Source organism: Silurus aristotelis, assembly GCF_946808225.1.
Source record: "Silurus aristotelis genome assembly, chromosome: 6".
Classification (NCBI taxonomy): domain Eukaryota; kingdom Metazoa; phylum Chordata; class Actinopteri; order Siluriformes; family Siluridae; genus Silurus; species Silurus aristotelis.
Window position 1 is genome coordinate 685133 of NC_139579.1, and position 19793 is coordinate 704925.

Here is a 19793-nt window from a genome sequence, read left to right on the forward strand (position 1 = left end):
TAAAGCTGTTCCTGATTGGGTAAGAAGACCTAGCAACTGGAGATGTGTGAGTCCAGATAAAGACTTTCTGTATACCTTACATACTCACATCGGAAAGACTCTATAGACATTAAACAGATAACATAGGAATGTGTTTAGTACGGTGGCCGAGAAGTGCAAAACACATTAACAAATCCGAAAACAAATTAACAAATCCGAAAACAAATTAACAAATCCGAAAACAAAACAACAAATCCGAAAACAAAACAACAAATCCGAAAACAAAACAACAAATCCGAAAACAAAACAACAAATCCGAAAACAAAACAACAAATCCGAAAACAAATTAACAAATTAGAAAACACTAACAAATCCAAAAACAAATTAACAAATCCGAAAACAATAACAAATTCAAAAACAAATTAACAAATCCGAAAACAAATTAACAAATTCAAAAACAAATTAACAAATCCTAAAAAAAAATTAACAAATTCAACAAATTCACCTGAAGTCCTTCACCTTCTCCATCTCTTCTCCCTGCAACTACACCCCTCCACTGCCCTCTGTCTCATATACACACTTGTACTCTGTCTTACTCCTACTGACTCTAATTTCCCTTATCTCCAGAGCATACCTCCACCTCTTCAGGCTCTTCTCCACCTGCTCCCTACTCTCACCACAAATCACAATATCATCCACAAACATCATAGTCCACGGAGATTCCTATCTGACCTCATCCGTCAACCTGTCCATCACCAGTGCAAACAGGAAAGGGCTCAGAGCCGATCCTTGATGCAGTCCAACCTTCATATTGAACAAGTCTGTCGTTCCTACTGCACACTTCACTGCTGTCACACTGTCCTCATACATGTCCTGCACCACCCTCACATACTTCTCTGACACACCTGATTTCCACATACAATACCACAACTCCTCTCTCCACCCTGTCGTACACTTTCTCTAAATCCACAAACACACAATGCCTGAAAATGTCTGAGCCAATGATGTTCGAGGGTTTTGAAATCGAAACCGTTGGCCCCGCCCACTGCTTTGTGATCCGTGTTTGTACCTATAGACTTCTTTCACGCGCTCCGGTCTGAAGTTAATGTTGGGCGCGTGAGATTTTCTCCACTTTCCGCGCGTGCACATCGACGTTCCTTTCGCCGTTATAAATCTATCGCGCGCGAGCTTGAACCCTGGTTTTGTCCCGGATTTAGCGGATTTTTACCCAAAGGTGAGATACAGTGAAATGTAGCAGCTGAGCTGCTCGGGGAACAGCTAGTGGACATTCTGGAGTCATGAACCTCTGCATTTTTCTTCCAGTGTCCTGATTCTTTACACCTCTTATCATGAAATCAGGGTCCAGACGGAGATCTTTAGGAGAACCTCCACACACTCCTCCTCCTGCTGCAGCTGCTGGAGGATCAAAGGTACACTTTATTCATGCCTCACATGTAGGGGTGTAACGATACACGTATTCGTACCGTACTTTTTCGGTACTGGGCTTTCGGTTCGGTACACACGTGTAATGAATGCAGTCGTTTTTACCTGCAGAACATTATAATATATGTTATAATGTGAGTTCCCTCGGGAACGGATTAAGTGGCGCACCGTAAGCGTGTTTAGTCCTTGCCTCGCACTTTCAACCCATTTATTAGTATGCAGAAACAAATAGAACAGTTAAGTAGATCACAGATCTTTAGAAAAGTTATACATTTGTATTAGTGTCGCCTGTGGTCTCTGTTTTTAATCCCCCCCCCCCTTTTTTTTTTTTTTACTAAATGTTGCACATGTGCACTTTGTGTTGTTAGTTTAGAGTTATATGTACTTTTGTGTTTCTTTTTGTTAATTGATGATGTTTTTATTGTAGCATCTTGGTCCTGAGGAAAAGTTGGTTACTGTGAACTGCACTGTATATGGTTGAAATGACGATAAACGGACTTGACTTATAAATCACACACATTTGTGGAATCTAACTAATGTAAACAATTAATATTTTTTATTATTTATTCTTATAAAATATTATTTGATTTATTATAGAACCAAGCAGGCATTTTATTTAAAACGTTTAAAAAATGTAACCTGTTTAAATGTGGGTTCAAGTCAAGTTTATTTCTATTGCGCTTTTCACAACAGACATTGTCTCAAAGCAGCTTTACAGAAATCAACAGTTAAGATGAATGGTGTGTGTTTATTCCTGGTGAGCAGCTGTGGCGACTGTGGCAAAGAAAAACTCCCTTAGATGTTATGAGGAAGAAACCTTGAGAGGAACCAGACTAAAAAAGGTGACATCAAGAGTTTGATCATAAATCTTTCAACTATATAGAACACTGGAAAGTGAGAATTAACATGAGCACTGGAGTATAAGATTATAAGTAATGTTCTTTCTTTAGTCTTTGGTATAAAAGTAGGAGCTACTGAGCTCAACATTTGTGATCATCACAGATCCAGCATCAGCTTCTCCATGCCAGAGCCTTTAAAAACTCCAGGAGGTCCAATGTCAAAACTCCACACATGTAGTGGGATCCAATTGGCACTGGTACGTCTCTAGAGGGTTCAGGATGGTTGCAAGTTTGACATCTACTTCTTGAAAGTCCATAATCTTCACGAGGTGGGACGTGACTGGAGCTGGCCAAACCTCAGGAAGCCTCGGGATGGAGAGAGAAAGAGAAGCAGTGGAGAGGAATTAGCGTAGCTGCTGTTCATGATATTAACAGCACAAGTTGATAATGTGATGTGATCAGATGTTCTGGAGCACAAGGTTATGATGTGAGACGTGTTATGTGTAGAACTCGCTAAAAACATACGTCTTTAATCTGCACTTAAACTGGGTGAGTGTGTCTGAGCTCCGAACACTGTCAGGAAGACTATTCCAGAGTTTAGGAGCTAAATGTAAGAATGATCTACTGCCTTTAGTGGACTTTGCTATTCTAGGAATTACTAGAAGTCCAGAGTTTTGAGATCTCAGGGAGCGTGACAGATTGCAGCGTGTTAAAAGACTGGAGAGAAACATGGGAGCCAAACCATTTAGTGCTTTATACTTAAGAATTAGTAGTTTGTAGTCTATTCGAAACTTAACAGGAAGCCAGTGTAGGGATGAGAAGATTGGGGTTATATGATCATATTTTCTTGACCTTGTGAGAACTCTTGCTGCCGCATTCTGAACTAACTGAAGCTTGTTTATTAATGATGCAGGACATCCACCTAGTAATGCATTACAGTAGTCTATTCTGGAGGTCATAAACGCATGGACGAGCTTCTCTGCATCAGATATAGATAACATATTTCTTAGCTTAGAAATATTTCTAGGGTGAAAGAAGGCGGTTATAATAAAATGTAAATCAATTGAAAAAAATGACAAACAATCTTTATTATAACAAGAGACAACCTGTACACTGGTGTAGAATGTGTTGGAGAATGAAGCACTGTTGGTGATCGAGAAACAGGTGAATTAACGTTAGCACTAGCAGAGCTGTTCAAATTTTTACTATTTATAATCGCTGGCTTCTGAACATCTAAATTTTCTTCTTCCTGTGGTCACCCAAGGCATCGTTTTTGACTATCTTACTTTATTTTTACATCACTAGCTAAATAGGTGTCTCACTAGGTGAAGGGGTCCCGGGGCATCAGCCTCTCGGTGGACACTGTTGTAGATGGTATGGTGGTATTGTTTGTTTCATTTTAGATTGAATCGATTTTAGAAACTGTCAGACTCTTGTAACTGGCATTTCACAACTGCAAATGTGGCTTGGATTCGTGCACAGCAGAATGCAATATCCATTACTTTATTCTGCAGCACATGAAAAAGTGGAGTTCCCGTTTCCGCACTAACAGCTTTTTCCAACTAGTGTTAACTGGGTTTATTTTTTGCGATAAAGGAAATAAAAATTAAAAACGCACAGTCAAAAAGGTTGTTTTATTGGAGATCGCACAAAGCAGTGATGAGGAAAATCTTTTGCGTGGAGTGATGACGGCGACCTGGTGATCTGCATTTTTACAGCTGTGCGTTACAATACATCTCACTTTACAGTTTTATATGAGAAATGCTTGAAAAGTGTGTGTTTGTGTGTATTGTTGGGCACACTCTTGTCTATTTAAATGGCCGGTCATCAGTATGCATGCAGTATGAATGCAGTCTATATGAATACCCAAACAATATAACAATAGTCTGAACTGCCAACTATCAATATGAATGCAGTCTGTATGAATACCCAAACAATATAACAATAGTCTGAGTTGTTACCTGAGTCATTTACACTTCAACTTATCTTTTTGAGCATTGTCAACTTTAAATGATACAGTAAATAATTATGCAGTAAACCCGGAGTATCTTCTTTCCAAATGTATCTAAATTGTGTATGTGGAACACTTTGGTCAAGAACTTTTCACATTTACATTTAGGTAGGTGATTTTCAGCTGAGAGTCTGAAAGCAGAGGTACATGCTAACAAGTTGATTGAAAATGCCCTCATAGGCCATTAGGAGGAAGTAGGTTGCTGCTTTTGACAGCCACAGATAATTACCTGCAGTCGTCATCAATGTATTGTTGTCCCAACCACAGGGATTTTCACACATCATTTGGAAGACAGAATGCAGATCAGCTCAGTAGGTACTGATTGTTTGCACCAGTCCAGATTTTGAGCTTTGTCTAATGAGAGCTACTATTAGCAAATGTTCTGAATCAGACATGTATTTTGCTAAATCCAAAAGCACCCAAACATTGCTTGAACATAGTTTCAGGTCGCTTTGTGATCATGGCTGAATCCTGTTAAGCTCTGATTTTTATCACAGAAGCACAACAGGTTCCACAGTCTTTTTCTCTGTCTTCTGGAATTGAAAATGAGATGATATAATGCTGCTTGGTCTGGTACTGGGAAAACTCCTCCACCTTGAAGACATAAAGTTTTCTAAAACACCTCAAAATACCTCTCATTTAACTTGTTTCAAACCATATCAGATTACTATAGCAGACATTTCTGATAACATGCAAGACAAAATCTAAAATTATTACAGTATATTAAATCTTTTTATTTTGTTTTCCAGATGCACCACTGCTCAGATTGTGGGAAGAGTTTTACTAAAATTGCTGTTCTGAAAAGACACCAACGTATACACACAGGAGAGAAGCCTTATCACTGTGAACAGTGTGGGAAGAGTTTTAATTGTCAGTGTGATCTTAAAAGACACCAGCGTATCCACACAGGAGAGAAGCCGTATCACTGCGAAAAGTGTGGGAAGAGTTTTAATGGTCAGAGTAGTTTAAAAAAACACCAGCGTATCCACACAGGAGAGAAGCCTTATCACTGTGAACAGTGTGGAAAGAGTTTTACTTCTCAGAGTAATTTTAGATCACACCAGCGTGTCCACACAGGAGAGAAGCCGTATCACTGCGAACAGTGTGGGAAGAGTTTCAATCGTCAGAGTAGTTTCAAAAGGCACCAGCATATCCACACAGGAGAGAAGCCTTATCACTGTGAACAGTGTGGAAAGAGTTTTAATTGTCAGAGTAATCTCAAAGTACACCAGCGTATACACTCAGGAGAGAAGCCATATTACTGTGAACAGTGTGGGAAGAGTTTTAATCGTCATAATAATTTCAAATCACACCAGCGTATCCACACAGGAGAGATTCGGTATCACTGTGAACAGTGTGGAAAGAGTTTTAATAATCAGAGTCATCTCAAAATACACCAGCGTATCCACACAGGAGAAAAGCCGTATTACTGTGAACAGTGTGGGAAGAGTTTTACTCATCAGAGTCATCTCAAAATACACCAGCGTATCCACACAGGAGAAAAGCCGTATTACTGTGAACAGTGTGGGAAGAGTTTTAATCATCACAGTACTCTCAAAGTGCACCAGGGTATTCACACAGGAGAGAAACCATATGATTGTGTACATTGTGGGAGAAATTTTCGGCTAAAGACGCTTCTTCAAGAACACCAACGTGTCCACACAGGAGAGAAGCCGTATCACTGTGAACAGTGTGGGAAGAGTTTTAGTGCTCGGCGTGCCCTCCTCAGCCACCAGCAGAGTCATACAGGACAGAAGCTGTACCTCTGTGGACAGTGTGGACGGAGCTATGTTTATCAAAGCTCATTAAGGAAACACAAGTGCCCTAACATACAGCCATCGAATCGATGTTAATTTGTAAAACAAATAATCTTCTTAAATTTCTTATTTAAAGGGATGTAAAGGGAAATTGTACTGTAAATATTGGGGAACTTTACATTGCAATGTAAATGATTAGCTCTAACAAACTGGACACATTTCCAAGCCATCAGAACATTGTTGGTCCATCTACAGCTACACTACTACTACCCTTTATGGCAACAAGTATAACAAAATGAACATTGTCTCAAAGCAGCTTTGCACAGATAATGTGGTGATTAAAAAAGGATTATAATTTTTTAAAGTGTAAGTTGTGGTGACTGTGGCAAGGAAAAACTCAAGAGGGAACCTCATCCTCATCTGGGTGGCACCGAAATGTCCATTTATTGCAGATATACAATTTTTAGGTGACGTAATGGTGATTAGAAGCAAACTGTAGTCCTGAGTCAGTGTAGCAGACTGTTGACATTAACTTCAGTCCAAATCCATCCTCAAAGCTCCCGTTCTTAATCCGGAATTCCATGGAACCACCCAAGGCATTGATGAGAAACAGTGGTCACTGGATCTTCAGGAGCATGTTTAACGAGAGAGAGAAGTGGGGTGACAGGAAGAGAAGGATATGGATTATTATGTGTCCTTATTGTTGTATAAAAGTTAATGTCACTGTGGAGTTGGGACTCCGGCAAGACTTGCTATGGCAGCATAGCTAAAAGGGAGAACCAGAAGATAACACAGACATGAGGGATCTCGGAGATAAGAGACGACCCACCACACCACCATCAACAAACCTGAGTGAACGAGTGAGAGTGAGGAGACGACAGCATACAAATATCCCAATTCACCAAACAGTTTATATCCATGATCACTCCAGATCTGCTCCTTTACCTCACAAACACCTACTGACTAAAGACTCCACTAAGTAAATATGTGTTCGGCCTCGACTTCAAAATTGAGACTGTGTCTGAGTCCCAAGCACTTATTGGAAGGTTGTTTCATAACTGTGGGGCTTTAAAAGATGAAGATTTGCCCCCTGCTGGAGTCTTCATTATTTGAGGTACTAACAAATAGCCTGCACCTTTTGATCTAAGTATGCGTGGAGATTCATACTGGTACAGAAGTTCACTCAGATACTGTGGCGTGAACACGATAAGTGCTTTATACGTCAGTAGTAGTATTTTATAATCAGTGTGAGATGTAATTGGGAGCAGTGTAGATGATAAAAACAGGGCTGATGTGCTCATATTTTCAAGATTTAGTGAGGACTCTTGCTGCTGCATTCTGAACTAACTGAAGCTTATTTATGCACTTAATCGAACACCCAGACAGTAAAGTGTTACAGTAGTCTAATCTAGATGTTACAAATGCATGGACTAGTTTTTCTGCATCCTGTAACATCATATTTCTAAGGTGAAAGAAGGCGATCCTGGTAATAATATTCACGTGCGCCTCAAAGGAAAGACTCGGGTCAATAATCACATCAAGGTCTTTGACTGCTGTACACACTGAGACAGAAACACCATCCAGAGATAATACGGAATCGGAAAGTTTACTTCTAGCTGCATGTGGTCCTAGTAAAAGTACTTCCATCTTATCTGAGTTGAGCAGAAGGAAGTTATCAAGCATCCACTGTCTAATGTCCTTTACACATTTCTCAACATTGTTAAGCTGATCTCTCTCATCAGGCTTTGCTGAAATATACAGCTGTGTATCATCAGCATAGCAATGTAAGCGAATACCAGGTTTGTGTATAATTTCACCCAGAGGCAGCAGATATAAAGAGAAAAGCAGTGGGCCTAAGACAGATCTTTGCGGAACACCAAAATTTACCTCAGAGAGTGTGGAGAACTTACCATTTACATCAACAAACTCAGTCAAATAAGACCAAAGCCAGGAGAGAGCTGTTCCCTTTATTCCAACAACGTTCTTCAGTCCAGCAAGCAGAAGATTATGATCAATGGTGACAAAAGCTGCACTGAGTTCGAGCAAAACAAGTCAAGAGGCAAAACCCTGATCAGAGGCCAATAACAGGTCATTTACCACTGTAACTAGTGCTGTCTCTGTGCTATGATGAGGCTAAAATCCTGACTGATACATTTCATAAATGTTATTCCTCAGTAGATGTAAGCAGAACTGCTGTGCTACAACCTTTTCTAGAATCTTGGAGATAAAGGGGCGGTTTAATATTGGACTGTAGTAGGACAGCTGACAGGGTGAAGGTCAGGTTTCTTAATTAGGGGGTTGATAACTGCAGTTTAAAGGATTTAGGTACAAAACCAGTGCTAATGGAAGAGTTTATAATTTTTAAAACAGGTTCAAGTCCCTCTGGAATGATCTGTTTGAAAAAAACTTGCAGGAGAGCGATCGACAATGCAGGTTTATGATTTTGATGAAGAAATAAATTAATTGAAGTTGTTCTCTTAAATTGAAGTGAAACTTTATAATTAATGGTCTGTTAATGATACTGCTGTCTACAGGGTTATTCATAAAATAGTTTGGATTTATTTTAATCGTCTGGATTTCTTGGCTGGTTTTTTCACCTTTTTTATAAAAAAATTCATGAAATCATTACTACCTATTGATGGTGTGCATGTGAGTGCAGTGCTTTTATTTCCTGTTGATTTTGCTGCAGTACAGAATAAAAATCTAGGATTCTGCTTGCTATTGTCTATGAGGGAGGAGAAATATGCTGATCAGCAGCACTAAGAGATTTTCTAGAGCTCAGGAGATTCTCCTTCCATGCTGTTTTAAATACTGTCAATTTTGATGGAAACCATTTATGTTCTAATTTCTAAGTGATCTATTTCAAGATCACTTAGAAATTAGAACATAAATGGTCTAATTTCTAAGTGATCTATTTCAAGATCATTATACCACTGTGCTAATTTTTTTTTCCTAGATCATTTTGGTCTTAAGGGGGGCTCCATCATCTAGAGTGTAACAGAACGTTGATTCTAGGTTTTCAGTGGTCCAGTCAAGCTGTTTGCGGGGTCAGATCGAGATCTAATTAATATTGTCATTTCTGGAAGATTATTGAGATAACTCGCTGCTGTAGCTGACGTGAATGTATGTTTGACACGGTAACGTGGTGAGGTACATCACACTGTTACACAGTAAGATCAGGGAATGGATTTTTATGTATGGATCTATAAAAAGTACAATAAAATGTAAATCTTAGAGATTTTATGGTGTTTTTTAAATCAGTATACTCAGTTTAACGATTCAGGTGTAATAATTACTAGAATCAATTTTATCTAAGATAAAAATGATGATTACACTGTTACATTAGTGGATGATAAAGTAAATTTAATTTGTTACTGTACTTAAGCAGCTTTTTAAAAATAAAAATGTAAAGATGAAGGGAAGGTTGGACTTCTAGCATCAGTAATGTACACTATAGTGTTAATTTGCTCTCCAGCTGTGAGCTGCTCCTCCACTCAGATGGAGCTGTGAGAGACACCATGAGTTCTGACTGGAAAAGAGACGTTCACTTGCTTTATGTTTATCTGTTCACGTTTCTCTGGATTATTACATCTAATACCTGAACCTGACGCTGCTTTTGATCATTAGAACATTTAATTCAGAGGAAGAAACTAACTCAAGTTAGATTAGATCACCCAGGACTCAGGTAGAAGCCATACATCAGCCCAGTGAATGTCCACCTGGTCCCCAGTCATAATCCAATAAATACTTAATCCTGTTTTAATCCTCCTTTTCATTGATTTGTATAGAAATCTATGAACAAATAAAAATGGAGAATGATAGAAGAGAAAGAAGAGTGATAGATGATGAAGTCATGTCTCTCATGAAGCTCAACCACTAAAGATCAGGCACAGTGGCAGACAACCAATCAGATTTCACTTCCTGAATATGACCGAGCCAATGATGTTTGAGGATTTAGAATTCGAGCCCGTTGGCCCCGCCCACTGCTTTGTGATCCCTGTTTGTACCTATAGACTTCCGTCACGAGCTCCGGTCTGAAGTTAATGTTGGGCGCGTGAGTTTTTCTCCACTTTCCGCGCGTGCACATCGACGTTCCTTTCGCCGTTATAAATCTTTTGCGCGCGAGCTTCAACCCTGTTTTTGTCCCGGATTTTTACCCAAAGGTGAGATACAGTTAATGTAGCAGCTGAGCTGCTCGGGGAACAGCTAGTGGACATTCTGGAGTCATGAACCTCTGCATTTTTCTTCCAGTGTCCTGATTCTTTACACCTCTGATCATGAAATCAGAGTCCAGACGGAGATCTTTAGGAGAACCTCCACACACTCCTGCTGCTGCTGCTGCTGCTGGATCAAAGGTACACTTTATTCGTGTCTCATCTTTCAGTGTGGTTTGCAGGGCAAAGATACATCATAATGTATTTTGAAAAAAAAAAAAAAAAACTTTAAGTGTATCACAATAAACAAGGAAACACGAAATTTCTCCCCAAATCTTTAATCAATTGTCCTATATGATCTGTTCTTCAGCTTTTTACTCAGTTGATAAAGTAAACAATGTTTGATACCAACAGCTTTTACACATGCAACCAGTTAACAGATCACATATTCACATGCGTATCCCAGTGATCTCCCAGAGGAAGTTTAGTTTTAAAGTAAAGTATTAAGTGGTGGACTGCAAGTTTGTTTAGTTTCTGCCTCGCACTTTAAGATCATTTATTAGTATTACTTTTAAAAATTAGAACCATGTTTCCACTGTGTTGAGTACTAGTGTAGCCTGGAATCACAGTGTTGATGGACCCTAAGAGAACAGGTGGTCTTAGCCTAAAAGGCATCTATCATCAAAATAGGCCAACACAACTACATCTGCTCGAATACACCCCCCGTTTAATCAGAGCAGAAGCCTCTATGTCAACATAAGCAGTGTTTACATGTGATTATAACAGGAGACAACATACAGCGGGTAAAATAAGTATCGAAAACCACCATTTTTCTCAGTAAATATATTTCATAAGGTGCTATTGATATTGTTAGATTTGTATTATTTCCCATGTGATCAACGATGCCCGTGGTGTCTTTTCTGATCAGAGAAGAATCGCAGCACACAGAATGGAGCAATGTTCTTCTTCAGTTTATTGCAGATAACAGACAAGTAAATATACACTGGAAAAAAAACCTGACTTAAAGCTGTTCCTGATTGGGTAAGGAGACATAGCAACTGGAGATGTGTGAGTCCAGATAAAGACTTTCTGTATACCTTACATACTCGCATCGGAAAGACTCTATAGACATTAAACAGATAACATAATGTGTTTAGAGAACCAGTGTGAGAACCATCTTAACACTAACAGACATAAAATCCACACATACAAAGATATCAAACTATTCAGAACATTCAGAAGTTTAGAAATCCTTCTGTAACCAATGCGATCAGCAACAGTGAGGATGCGAAGGTCTTGAGAGAACTCTTCACTTTTACCCATCATGAGATGTTTCTTGTGGGAAACCTTTATACAAGCCATCAGTTGGGACTGAAGCAGCTGATATTAATTTACAATGACAAAAGGCAGGATTGATTTCTAATTACTGATTGATATCTACTGGTGTCTTGCCTTTTTATTCCTTTTTGCACCTCCCTGTCTTCATGTGTTCAATACTTTTTCTTGTTTGTGTGTTGTTTCACAACATTACACAACTTGATTTATGGACCAGTATGGTTTGATTTCTTTGTATGTGTGGATTGCATGGGTTGTTACCAACATCTGATAAAGATTTCATGTCACTAGTAGGGAGAGGGAGAAAAGGACCTGCGTTAAAAATGATGGACAGTAAAACCCAGAGTGACTTCTTTGCTTCTTCTTCTTCATTCAGCTTCTCCCATTAGGGGTCGCCACAGTGGATCATTTGTCTCCATACCCCCTGCCCTGTACATCTGCCTCTTACCAATATACCCCAAGCCCATGAAACCAGACCACAGATGGTCACCTCTTCTCTCAGCCTGGTTTCCACTACTCTTTCCCATAACTTCATGTTGTGACTGATCAACTTTATTCCCCTGTTTTTACTGTAGGTCTGCACATCTCCCTTATGCTTAAAGATCAGTACCAGCACTCCATTTCTCAGGCATCATCTCACCTATCAAAATCCTGTTAAACAATTTTGTTAAAAACTCAACTACATCTCCTAAACATCTCCATGCTTCTACTGTTTCCCCCATCTTATTCTTCTTTCAGTCCTCAATCTCCTCCTCTTCTTCTTCATCTCTAAAACCATCCTACAGACCACCATCCGATGCTGTCTAGCTACACTGTTCCCTGGCAACACCTTTTTCTTCTTCTTCTTTCGGCTTCTCCCATTAGGGGTCGCCACAGGGGATCATCCGTCTCCATACCCCCCCCCCCCCCCCCCCCCTCTACATCTGCCTCTTTCACACCAACTCCATCCTCAGCATTCTCCTACCAATATACCCCATGTCCCTCCTCTGCACATGTCCAAACCATCTCAATCTCGCCTCACTCACCTTGTCTCCAAAACGTCCTATATGCGCTGTCCTTCTAATAAACTGGCAAATATACTCGCTGTCCCTGGCAACACCTTACAGTCGGCAATTTCCTTCAGGTTGCATCTCCTACATAGAACATAGTCCACCTGTGTGCGCCTTCCGCCACTCTTATATGTCACTCTATGCTCCTCCTTCTTCTTAAAATACGTGTTCACCACTGCCATTTTCATCTTTTTTTAGCAAAAATCTGCCCTTCCACATTCCTCTTCCTAATTCCATACCTACTTATCACCTCCTCATCACCTCTGTTCCCTTCACCCCCATGCCCATTATAGTCTGCGCAAATCACCAATCTTTCAATCCTAGGTTCACCATCTACCACTACATCTAACTCACTTCAGAATTTTTCCTTCTCCTACATTTAGGTAGGTGATTTTTAGCTGAAAGCGGAGGTACATGCTAAAAAAAGTTAATTGAAAAGTTGATTGAATCAACCATTAGGAGGAAGTAGGTTGCTGCTTTTGACAGCCACAGATAATGACCTGCAGTCATCATCAATTTATTGTTGTCTCAACCACAGGGATTTTCACACATCATTTGGAAGACAGCATGCAGATCAGCTCAGTAGGTTCTGATTGTTTGCGCTTTGTCTAATGCGAGCTACTATTAGCAAATGTTCTGAATCAGACATGTATTTTGCTAAATCCAAAAGCACCCATACATTGCTTGAACATAGTTTCAAGTAGCTTTGTGATCGTGGACTGAATCCTGTTAAGCTCTGATGTTATCACAGAAGCACAACAGGTTCCACAGTCTTTTTCTCTGTCTCCTGGAATTGAAAATAAGATGATATAATGCTGCTTGGTCTGGTACTGGGAAAACTCCTCCACCTTGAAGACATAACTATCTGGGATTTTGTAAGATTTTATACAAGTATTAAATAGGTAAAGGTTTTCTAAAACACCTCAAAATACCTCTTATTTAACTTGTTTCAAACCATATCAGATTACTATAGCAGACATTTCTGATAACATGCAAGACCAAATCTAAAATTATTACAGTACAGTGGAACCCGGTTATGTCCGCAAAAAGCGTCGAGATAACCGATGATCGAGATAAACGAAAACCAATATGGCGGCAATATATTAACATGCTCGAAATTTCTTAATGTACATGATGTGTGTTAATAAATGAGAATGTACATGCACGTGTTTTTGGAGGGGTTTTTACACAACAGATTTGTTTGATGAAGGCATGCTATAAAAATTTACATACATGTTTGCTAACAACAAAAGGAATATGTGCACCAACTAACAGCAGAGTTTTACCAGTATACAATAAAAAAAACACCGTCAATTCTCGATACAAACCTTTATTATATTCTCCAACATTATAAACACAAAGATCGCTCACAAAATGATCGCTCACACCGTCCATCGTTATGGGAAATGTAAGATCTCTACCCAACAAGATGGACGAGCTAGCGGCTCTTACCCGGCATCAGAGGGAATTCCAGGAGTGTAGCATCATGCTGTTCACGGAGTCATGGCTAACCAAGCTAACACCGGATACGACCGTGGCTCTGGATGGATTTGAGTTACTGCGCGCGGACAGTACGATGGAGAGCGGTAATAGAAAGGGAGGAGGACTGGCAGTGTTTGTGAATAATAGATGGTGTAAAACTGGACACATCACTATTAAAGAGCAGATCTGCTGTAAGGACATTAAGCTGTTAGCCGCTAGCATTAGGCCATATTATCTGCTGAGGGAATTCTCGCATGTTATCGCAATAGCTGCGTATATTCCCCCCTCTGCTGACGGTGAATTGGCTTGCGATGTCCTGCATTCTGTTGTTAACAGACTGTTAACACAGAGTCCAAATGCCCTTCTCATTATCTCTGGAGATTTTAATCATGCCCCTCCATCCTCCACACTGCCCACATTTACTCAGTATGTTTCATGCCACACCAGAGACAATAAAACACTGGATTTATTTTATGCAAACTCAAAGGAGGCCTATACATCAGCACCCCTCCCCCCCTTGGGAAGATCAGATCACAACCTGGGTCATCTCCTACCTGTGTACAAACCCCTTGTATGCAGGCAACCAGCTACCTCCCGCACAGTGACGACATGGTCTGATGAGACCGATGAGGCTCTGAAAGACTGTTTTAAAACAACTATGTGGGAGGAATTGTGCAATCCACATGGGGAGGATCTTAACAGTTTAACAGACTGTATTACGGACTACATTGTGTGGAGAATACTGTACCCACCAGGACTGTACGGTGTTTTCCCAACAACAAACCGTGGATTAACCCTGATATAAAGACTCACCTTATAGAGAAGAAAAGGGTTTTTAAATCGGGAAACAAGGAAGAGGTGAAAACTGTCCAGAGAGAACTAAGAAAAGATCAGGGAAGGAAAAAAAAAAAGCTTGCTACAGGAGGAAGATGGAGGATCAGCTGCAGCAGAACAACGTCAGCGGTGTGTGGAAGGGGCTCAAAACCATCACTGGTCATAAGGAGTCCAGCTCTCAGGCTGAGGGTGACCAGCAGTGGGTGAATGATCTTAATCTATACTTTAACAGATTTGATCAGCTACCCTCCCCTGCCCCTATCCAGTTCCCCCTGCTGCAATCCCCCTTCTCTGCTTCCACAGCAAGCAGCTCCAGCCCCACCTCTCTCTGCACAGCTATCAGCTCACAGTCATTTCACAACACACCTAACTACCCCCCCCCCCCCCTGCCGATTCCCTCCAGCCAACACTCCATCCAATACACACTGCCCCTTACAGAAGCCCAGGTGAGAATGGAGCTCAGGAAGATCAAAGCGAGGAAGGCTATGGGCCCAGACGGCATCAGTTCCAGGCTACTAAAGACCTGTGCAGACCAGATGTGCGGCATATTGCTGTACATGTTTGACCTGAGCCTAAAGCTGGGGAAGGTGCCACAGCTATGGAAAACATCCTGTGTGGTGCCTGTTCCAAAGACGTCACGCCCAAAAGACTACCGACCAGTAGCACTGACCTCCCATCTGATGAAGACATTGGAGAGGTTGGTGCTCACTCATCTCCGACCTCTGGTGATCCCATCAATGGATCCACTTCAGTTTGCCTACCAACCTGGCATTGGAGTGGAAGACGCAGTCATCTTCCTCCTAAATCGGGCTACTTCACAACTGGAAAAGGCGGGGAGCACTGTGAGAGTCATGTTTTTTTACTTCTCTAGTGCTTTTAACACCATCCAACCTGTGCTCCTGAGGGATAGGATGGTGTACATGGGAGTGGACCATTATCTGTCAGCCTGGATACTGGACTACCTCACAGACCGACCACAGTATGTGAGGACTCGTGACTGTGAGTCTGACATGATTGTCTGCAACACTGGAGCCCCGCAGGGAACGGTTCTTGCCACGTTTCTCTTCACCATCTACACTGCAGACTTCATGTTTAGCTCAGCAACCTGTCACCTACCGAAGTTCTCTGATGACTCTGCCATCGTCGGTCTGATCACGAATGATGATGACAGAGAGTACAAAGGACTTATACAGAACTTTGTGGACTGGTGCCAACGGAGCTGCCTCCAGATAAACGCGGGGAAAACCAAAGAACTGGTGGTGGATTTCCGTAGGCACAAACACACTTCATCACTTCCATCGGTAAACATTCAGGGAAAGGACATTGTGAGAGTGGACTCTTACAAATACCTGGGTGTTCACATAAACAACAAACTGGACTGGACAGACAACACTGAGGCAATCTACAAGAAAGGGCAGAGCAGACTCTTTCTGCTGAGGAGAATAAGGTCTTTTAGAGTGCAGGGAGAGCTACTGAAGACCTCTTTTGACTGTGTTGTGGCATCAGCCATATTCTATGGTGTGGTCTGCTGGGGTAGCAGCATCTCTACTGCAGACAGGAAGAGACTAGACACGCTGATCAGGAAGGCCAGCTCAGTCCTGGGGATTCCCCTGGACACTGTACAGGAGGTGGGAGAAAGGAGGATGGTAGCAAAACTATCATCATTACTGCAGAACGCCTCCCACCCCCTGTATGAAACTGTTACCTCGTTGAGCAGCTCCTTCAGTGACAGACTGTTACATCCTAAGTGTCTGAAGGAGCGATACAGAAGGTCTTTTCTCCCTGCTGCTATTAGACTGTACAATAGAAGCTGCTCCCAGTGAACCATTAACCATAATACACACTGCTATTACTGTTCAATGGTGTAATAGTTACTGTTTTACTGTTTTACTATTTAATAATACTACTGTGTGCAATATTACCTGCAATATGTGCAATATCACCTGAAATACGTGCAATACCACCTGTGTGCAATACAACCTGCAATACGTACTTTCCCTCATCTGTATTTATATATTGTGCTGTGTATATACTTGTAATATTATAGTATGTCTTATTCGTCTATTCTTTTATATATTTGCATTTATTTTTTATTTTTTATTTTTCATAATGCTGTAACAAAGAAATTTCCCAACTGTGGGACGAATAAAAGTTTATCTTATCTTATTTTATCGTATCTTAAAATCACAAAAACGTGCGGAGTGTAGTTCGTTTTTACAAAAAGCTAACCAGTGTCAAAATTAAATTTGCGAGTGATTTCACTCTGACACACAGCTCTGAAAAGTATCCTACACTCCTGTGCCTCCTCTTCCAACATAGCATCTGTAAGGCTTGATTTTTCCGCCACTTCCGCGAGTTCTTCTGCGGCTGCATGGCACTGTGCCTGAAACTCATCATCGGTAATATCCTGAATGACGCAGTGCATCCAGCAGTTTGAGTTTGTTTCCTTCTTCACGTCATTCCAGGCTGATCTCTAATATAAGACGCACCCTGGGTGAGGGGTACGTACAACTTTCTATAAGACCTGTCTTATATACGTTAAAAAATACGATAGTGAGATGGTAAAGTGGCATCGATAACTAACATTTTCAAAAGCCGGATGATTGGTCATGGGGATCAAGATAACCGACGTTAAGTGGCAAATTTGCCCCCCCTATGTGCTCGAGATATTAGGGTTCGGCGACATAAAAGAATTGACATAACCAATAAGAAAATGCTAAGACAAAGAGAGGATTTGGCGGTTCCACTTCAAAAACGTCAACTCTGTAGGTTTGGCGAGTTAACCGAGGTCGAGATAAGTGGGTTCGACTGTATATTTAATCATTTTATTTTGTTTTCCAGATGCACCACTGCTCAGATTGTGGGAAGAGTTTTACTAAAATTGCTGTTCTGAAAAGACACCAGCGTATCCACACACGAGAGAAACTGTATCACTGTGAACAGTGTGAGAAGAGTTTTAATCGCCAGGGTAATCTCAAAGAACACCAGCGTATCCACACAGGAGAGAAGCCGTATTACTGTGAACAGTGTGGGAAGAGTTTTAATCGTCAGAGTAGTCTCAAAAGACACCAGCAGATCCACATAGGAGAGAAGCCGTATCAGTGTGGGCAGTGTAAGAAGAGTTTTACTGATCCAAGTAGTCTGAAAAGACACCAGCGTATCCACACAGGAGAGAAGCCGTATTACTGTGAACAGTGCGGGAAGAGTTTTACTTATCAGAGTAATCTCAAAAGACACCAGCGTAATCACACAGGAGAGAAGCCGTATTACTGTGAACAGTGTGGGAAGAGTTTTAATCATCAGAGGCATCTCAAATCACACCAGTGTATCCACACAGGAGAGAAGCCGTATCACTGTGAACAGTGTGGGAAGAGTTTTACTCATAAGAGTAATTTTAGAATACACCAGAGTATCCACACAGGAGAGAAGCTGTATCACTGTAAACAGTGTAAAAAGAGTTTCAGTCAGCAGAGTAATCTCAAAAGACACCAGCGTAACCACACAGGAGTGAAGCCGTGTTACTGTGAACAGTGTGGGAAGAGTTTTAATCGTCAGAGTAGTCTCAAATCACACCAGCGTATCCACACAGGAGAGAAGCCGTATCACTGTGGACAGTGTGGGAAAAGTTTTACTCAGCACGGAATTCTCAGATTACACCAGCGTATCCACACAGGAGAGAAGCCGTATCGCTGTGAACAGTGTGGGAAGAGTTTTAATCATCAGAGTAATTTTAGAATGCACCAGCGTATCCACACAGGAGAGAAGCTGTATCACTGTGAACAGTGTGGGAAGAGTTTTAGTGCTCCGAGCACCCTCCTCAGCCACCAGCAGAGTCATACAGGACAGAAGCTGTACCTCTGTGGACAGTGTGGACGGAGCTATGTTTATCAAAGCTCATTATGGAACCACAAGTGCCCTAATATACAACCATAAACTCCTGAAGTAAATTTGTAAAACAAATCAGCTTCTTAAATTTCTTATTTAAATGGATGTAAAGGGGAAATTGTACTGTAAATATTGGGGAACTTTTAAATTGTAATGTTAATTATCTCTAACAAACTGGACACCTTTCCAAGCCATCAGAACATTGTTGGTCCATCTACAACTACACTATTGCTACACTTTATGGCAACATGTATGGGGCTACCTGAGCATCTCACCCATATGTGCTTTCTGAACATTATCTAATGGAACTGCTTCCAATCCATTGTCCCCTGAGCACAGTGTTACTGATTTACTGCAAACTTGAGCTTGATCACACGGTTACACAGCAAGATCAGGGAATAGATTTTTGTTGTATATGTCTGAACCTATAAGAATTAAAGTGCAGACAAATCTCACCTCAAGTCTTTTTTAAATCTCAAATGTTAAATGTATAAACTTTAGGTATTTTGCACCAATGTAAATTTTTTGTGTTTCTCTAACTTCGAATAAGTTTATTAGTCAACTGTAAGGTTTGGTTGAGGAGTGGTAATTGTATGGGGCTGTACTTTAGGGGTAAGACTAAAGAAAGAAATGTTAATTACTTTAGCGTACCTAAACATTTTGTACAATGCTATGCTTCTAATATTGTGAGACAGTCCTTTATTAATCCAGCATGACTGTGCCACAGTGCACAAACTAAGGTTCATAAAGACATGTTTGGATGAGTTTGGTGTGGAAAAACTGAACTGGCCTGCACAGAGCTCTAATCTTGACTTCACTGAACACCTTTGAGATTAAGGTGAATGTTAAAAGTTGATTATTCTAAATGGACTGTATGAGCCTCGGTGTCATTAAAAAAGTCTTCAGCAACATTTTTTTGTGATTATTTCATGAACAGTTCACTTATTTTTCTCTTGCTACTGTTTGTTAACTTATACTTTATTTTTTTTAAGCAAAAAAATTGAAATGCTGGTGATAAAACCAAT

General features: G+C 40.7%; 2 protein-coding genes and 1 long non-coding RNA gene across 3 annotated transcripts in view; 2 read left to right on the forward strand and 1 right to left on the reverse strand.

Moving 5' to 3' along the window:
• The window catches only part of LOC310728059, a 45589-nt gene extending 26050 nt beyond the window's left edge, over positions 1-19539 (reverse strand). Inside the window, exon 1 of the long non-coding RNA XR_014534167.1 lies at positions 19410-19539. This is a non-coding gene — a long non-coding RNA (uncharacterized lncRNA). The remainder of the gene's footprint in view (positions 1-19409) is intronic.
• Positions 999-19674, forward strand: LOC310728039 (uncharacterized protein). Its single transcript, XM_083545086.1, has 3 exons — positions 999-1213; positions 10281-10384; positions 17725-19674. The coding sequence occupies exons 2-3, from the start codon at positions 10307-10309 to the stop codon at positions 18814-18816; spliced, it is 1170 nt and encodes a 389-aa protein (XP_083401212.1). The 5' UTR covers positions 999-1213; positions 10281-10306; the 3' UTR covers positions 18817-19674.
• Positions 1230-9263, forward strand: LOC310728037 (uncharacterized protein). Its single transcript, XM_083545083.1, has 2 exons — positions 1230-1409; positions 5022-9263. The coding sequence occupies exons 1-2, from the start codon at positions 1329-1331 to the stop codon at positions 6123-6125; spliced, it is 1185 nt and encodes a 394-aa protein (XP_083401209.1). The 5' UTR covers positions 1230-1328; the 3' UTR covers positions 6126-9263.
• Positions 19675-19793: the final 119 nt, after the last annotated feature.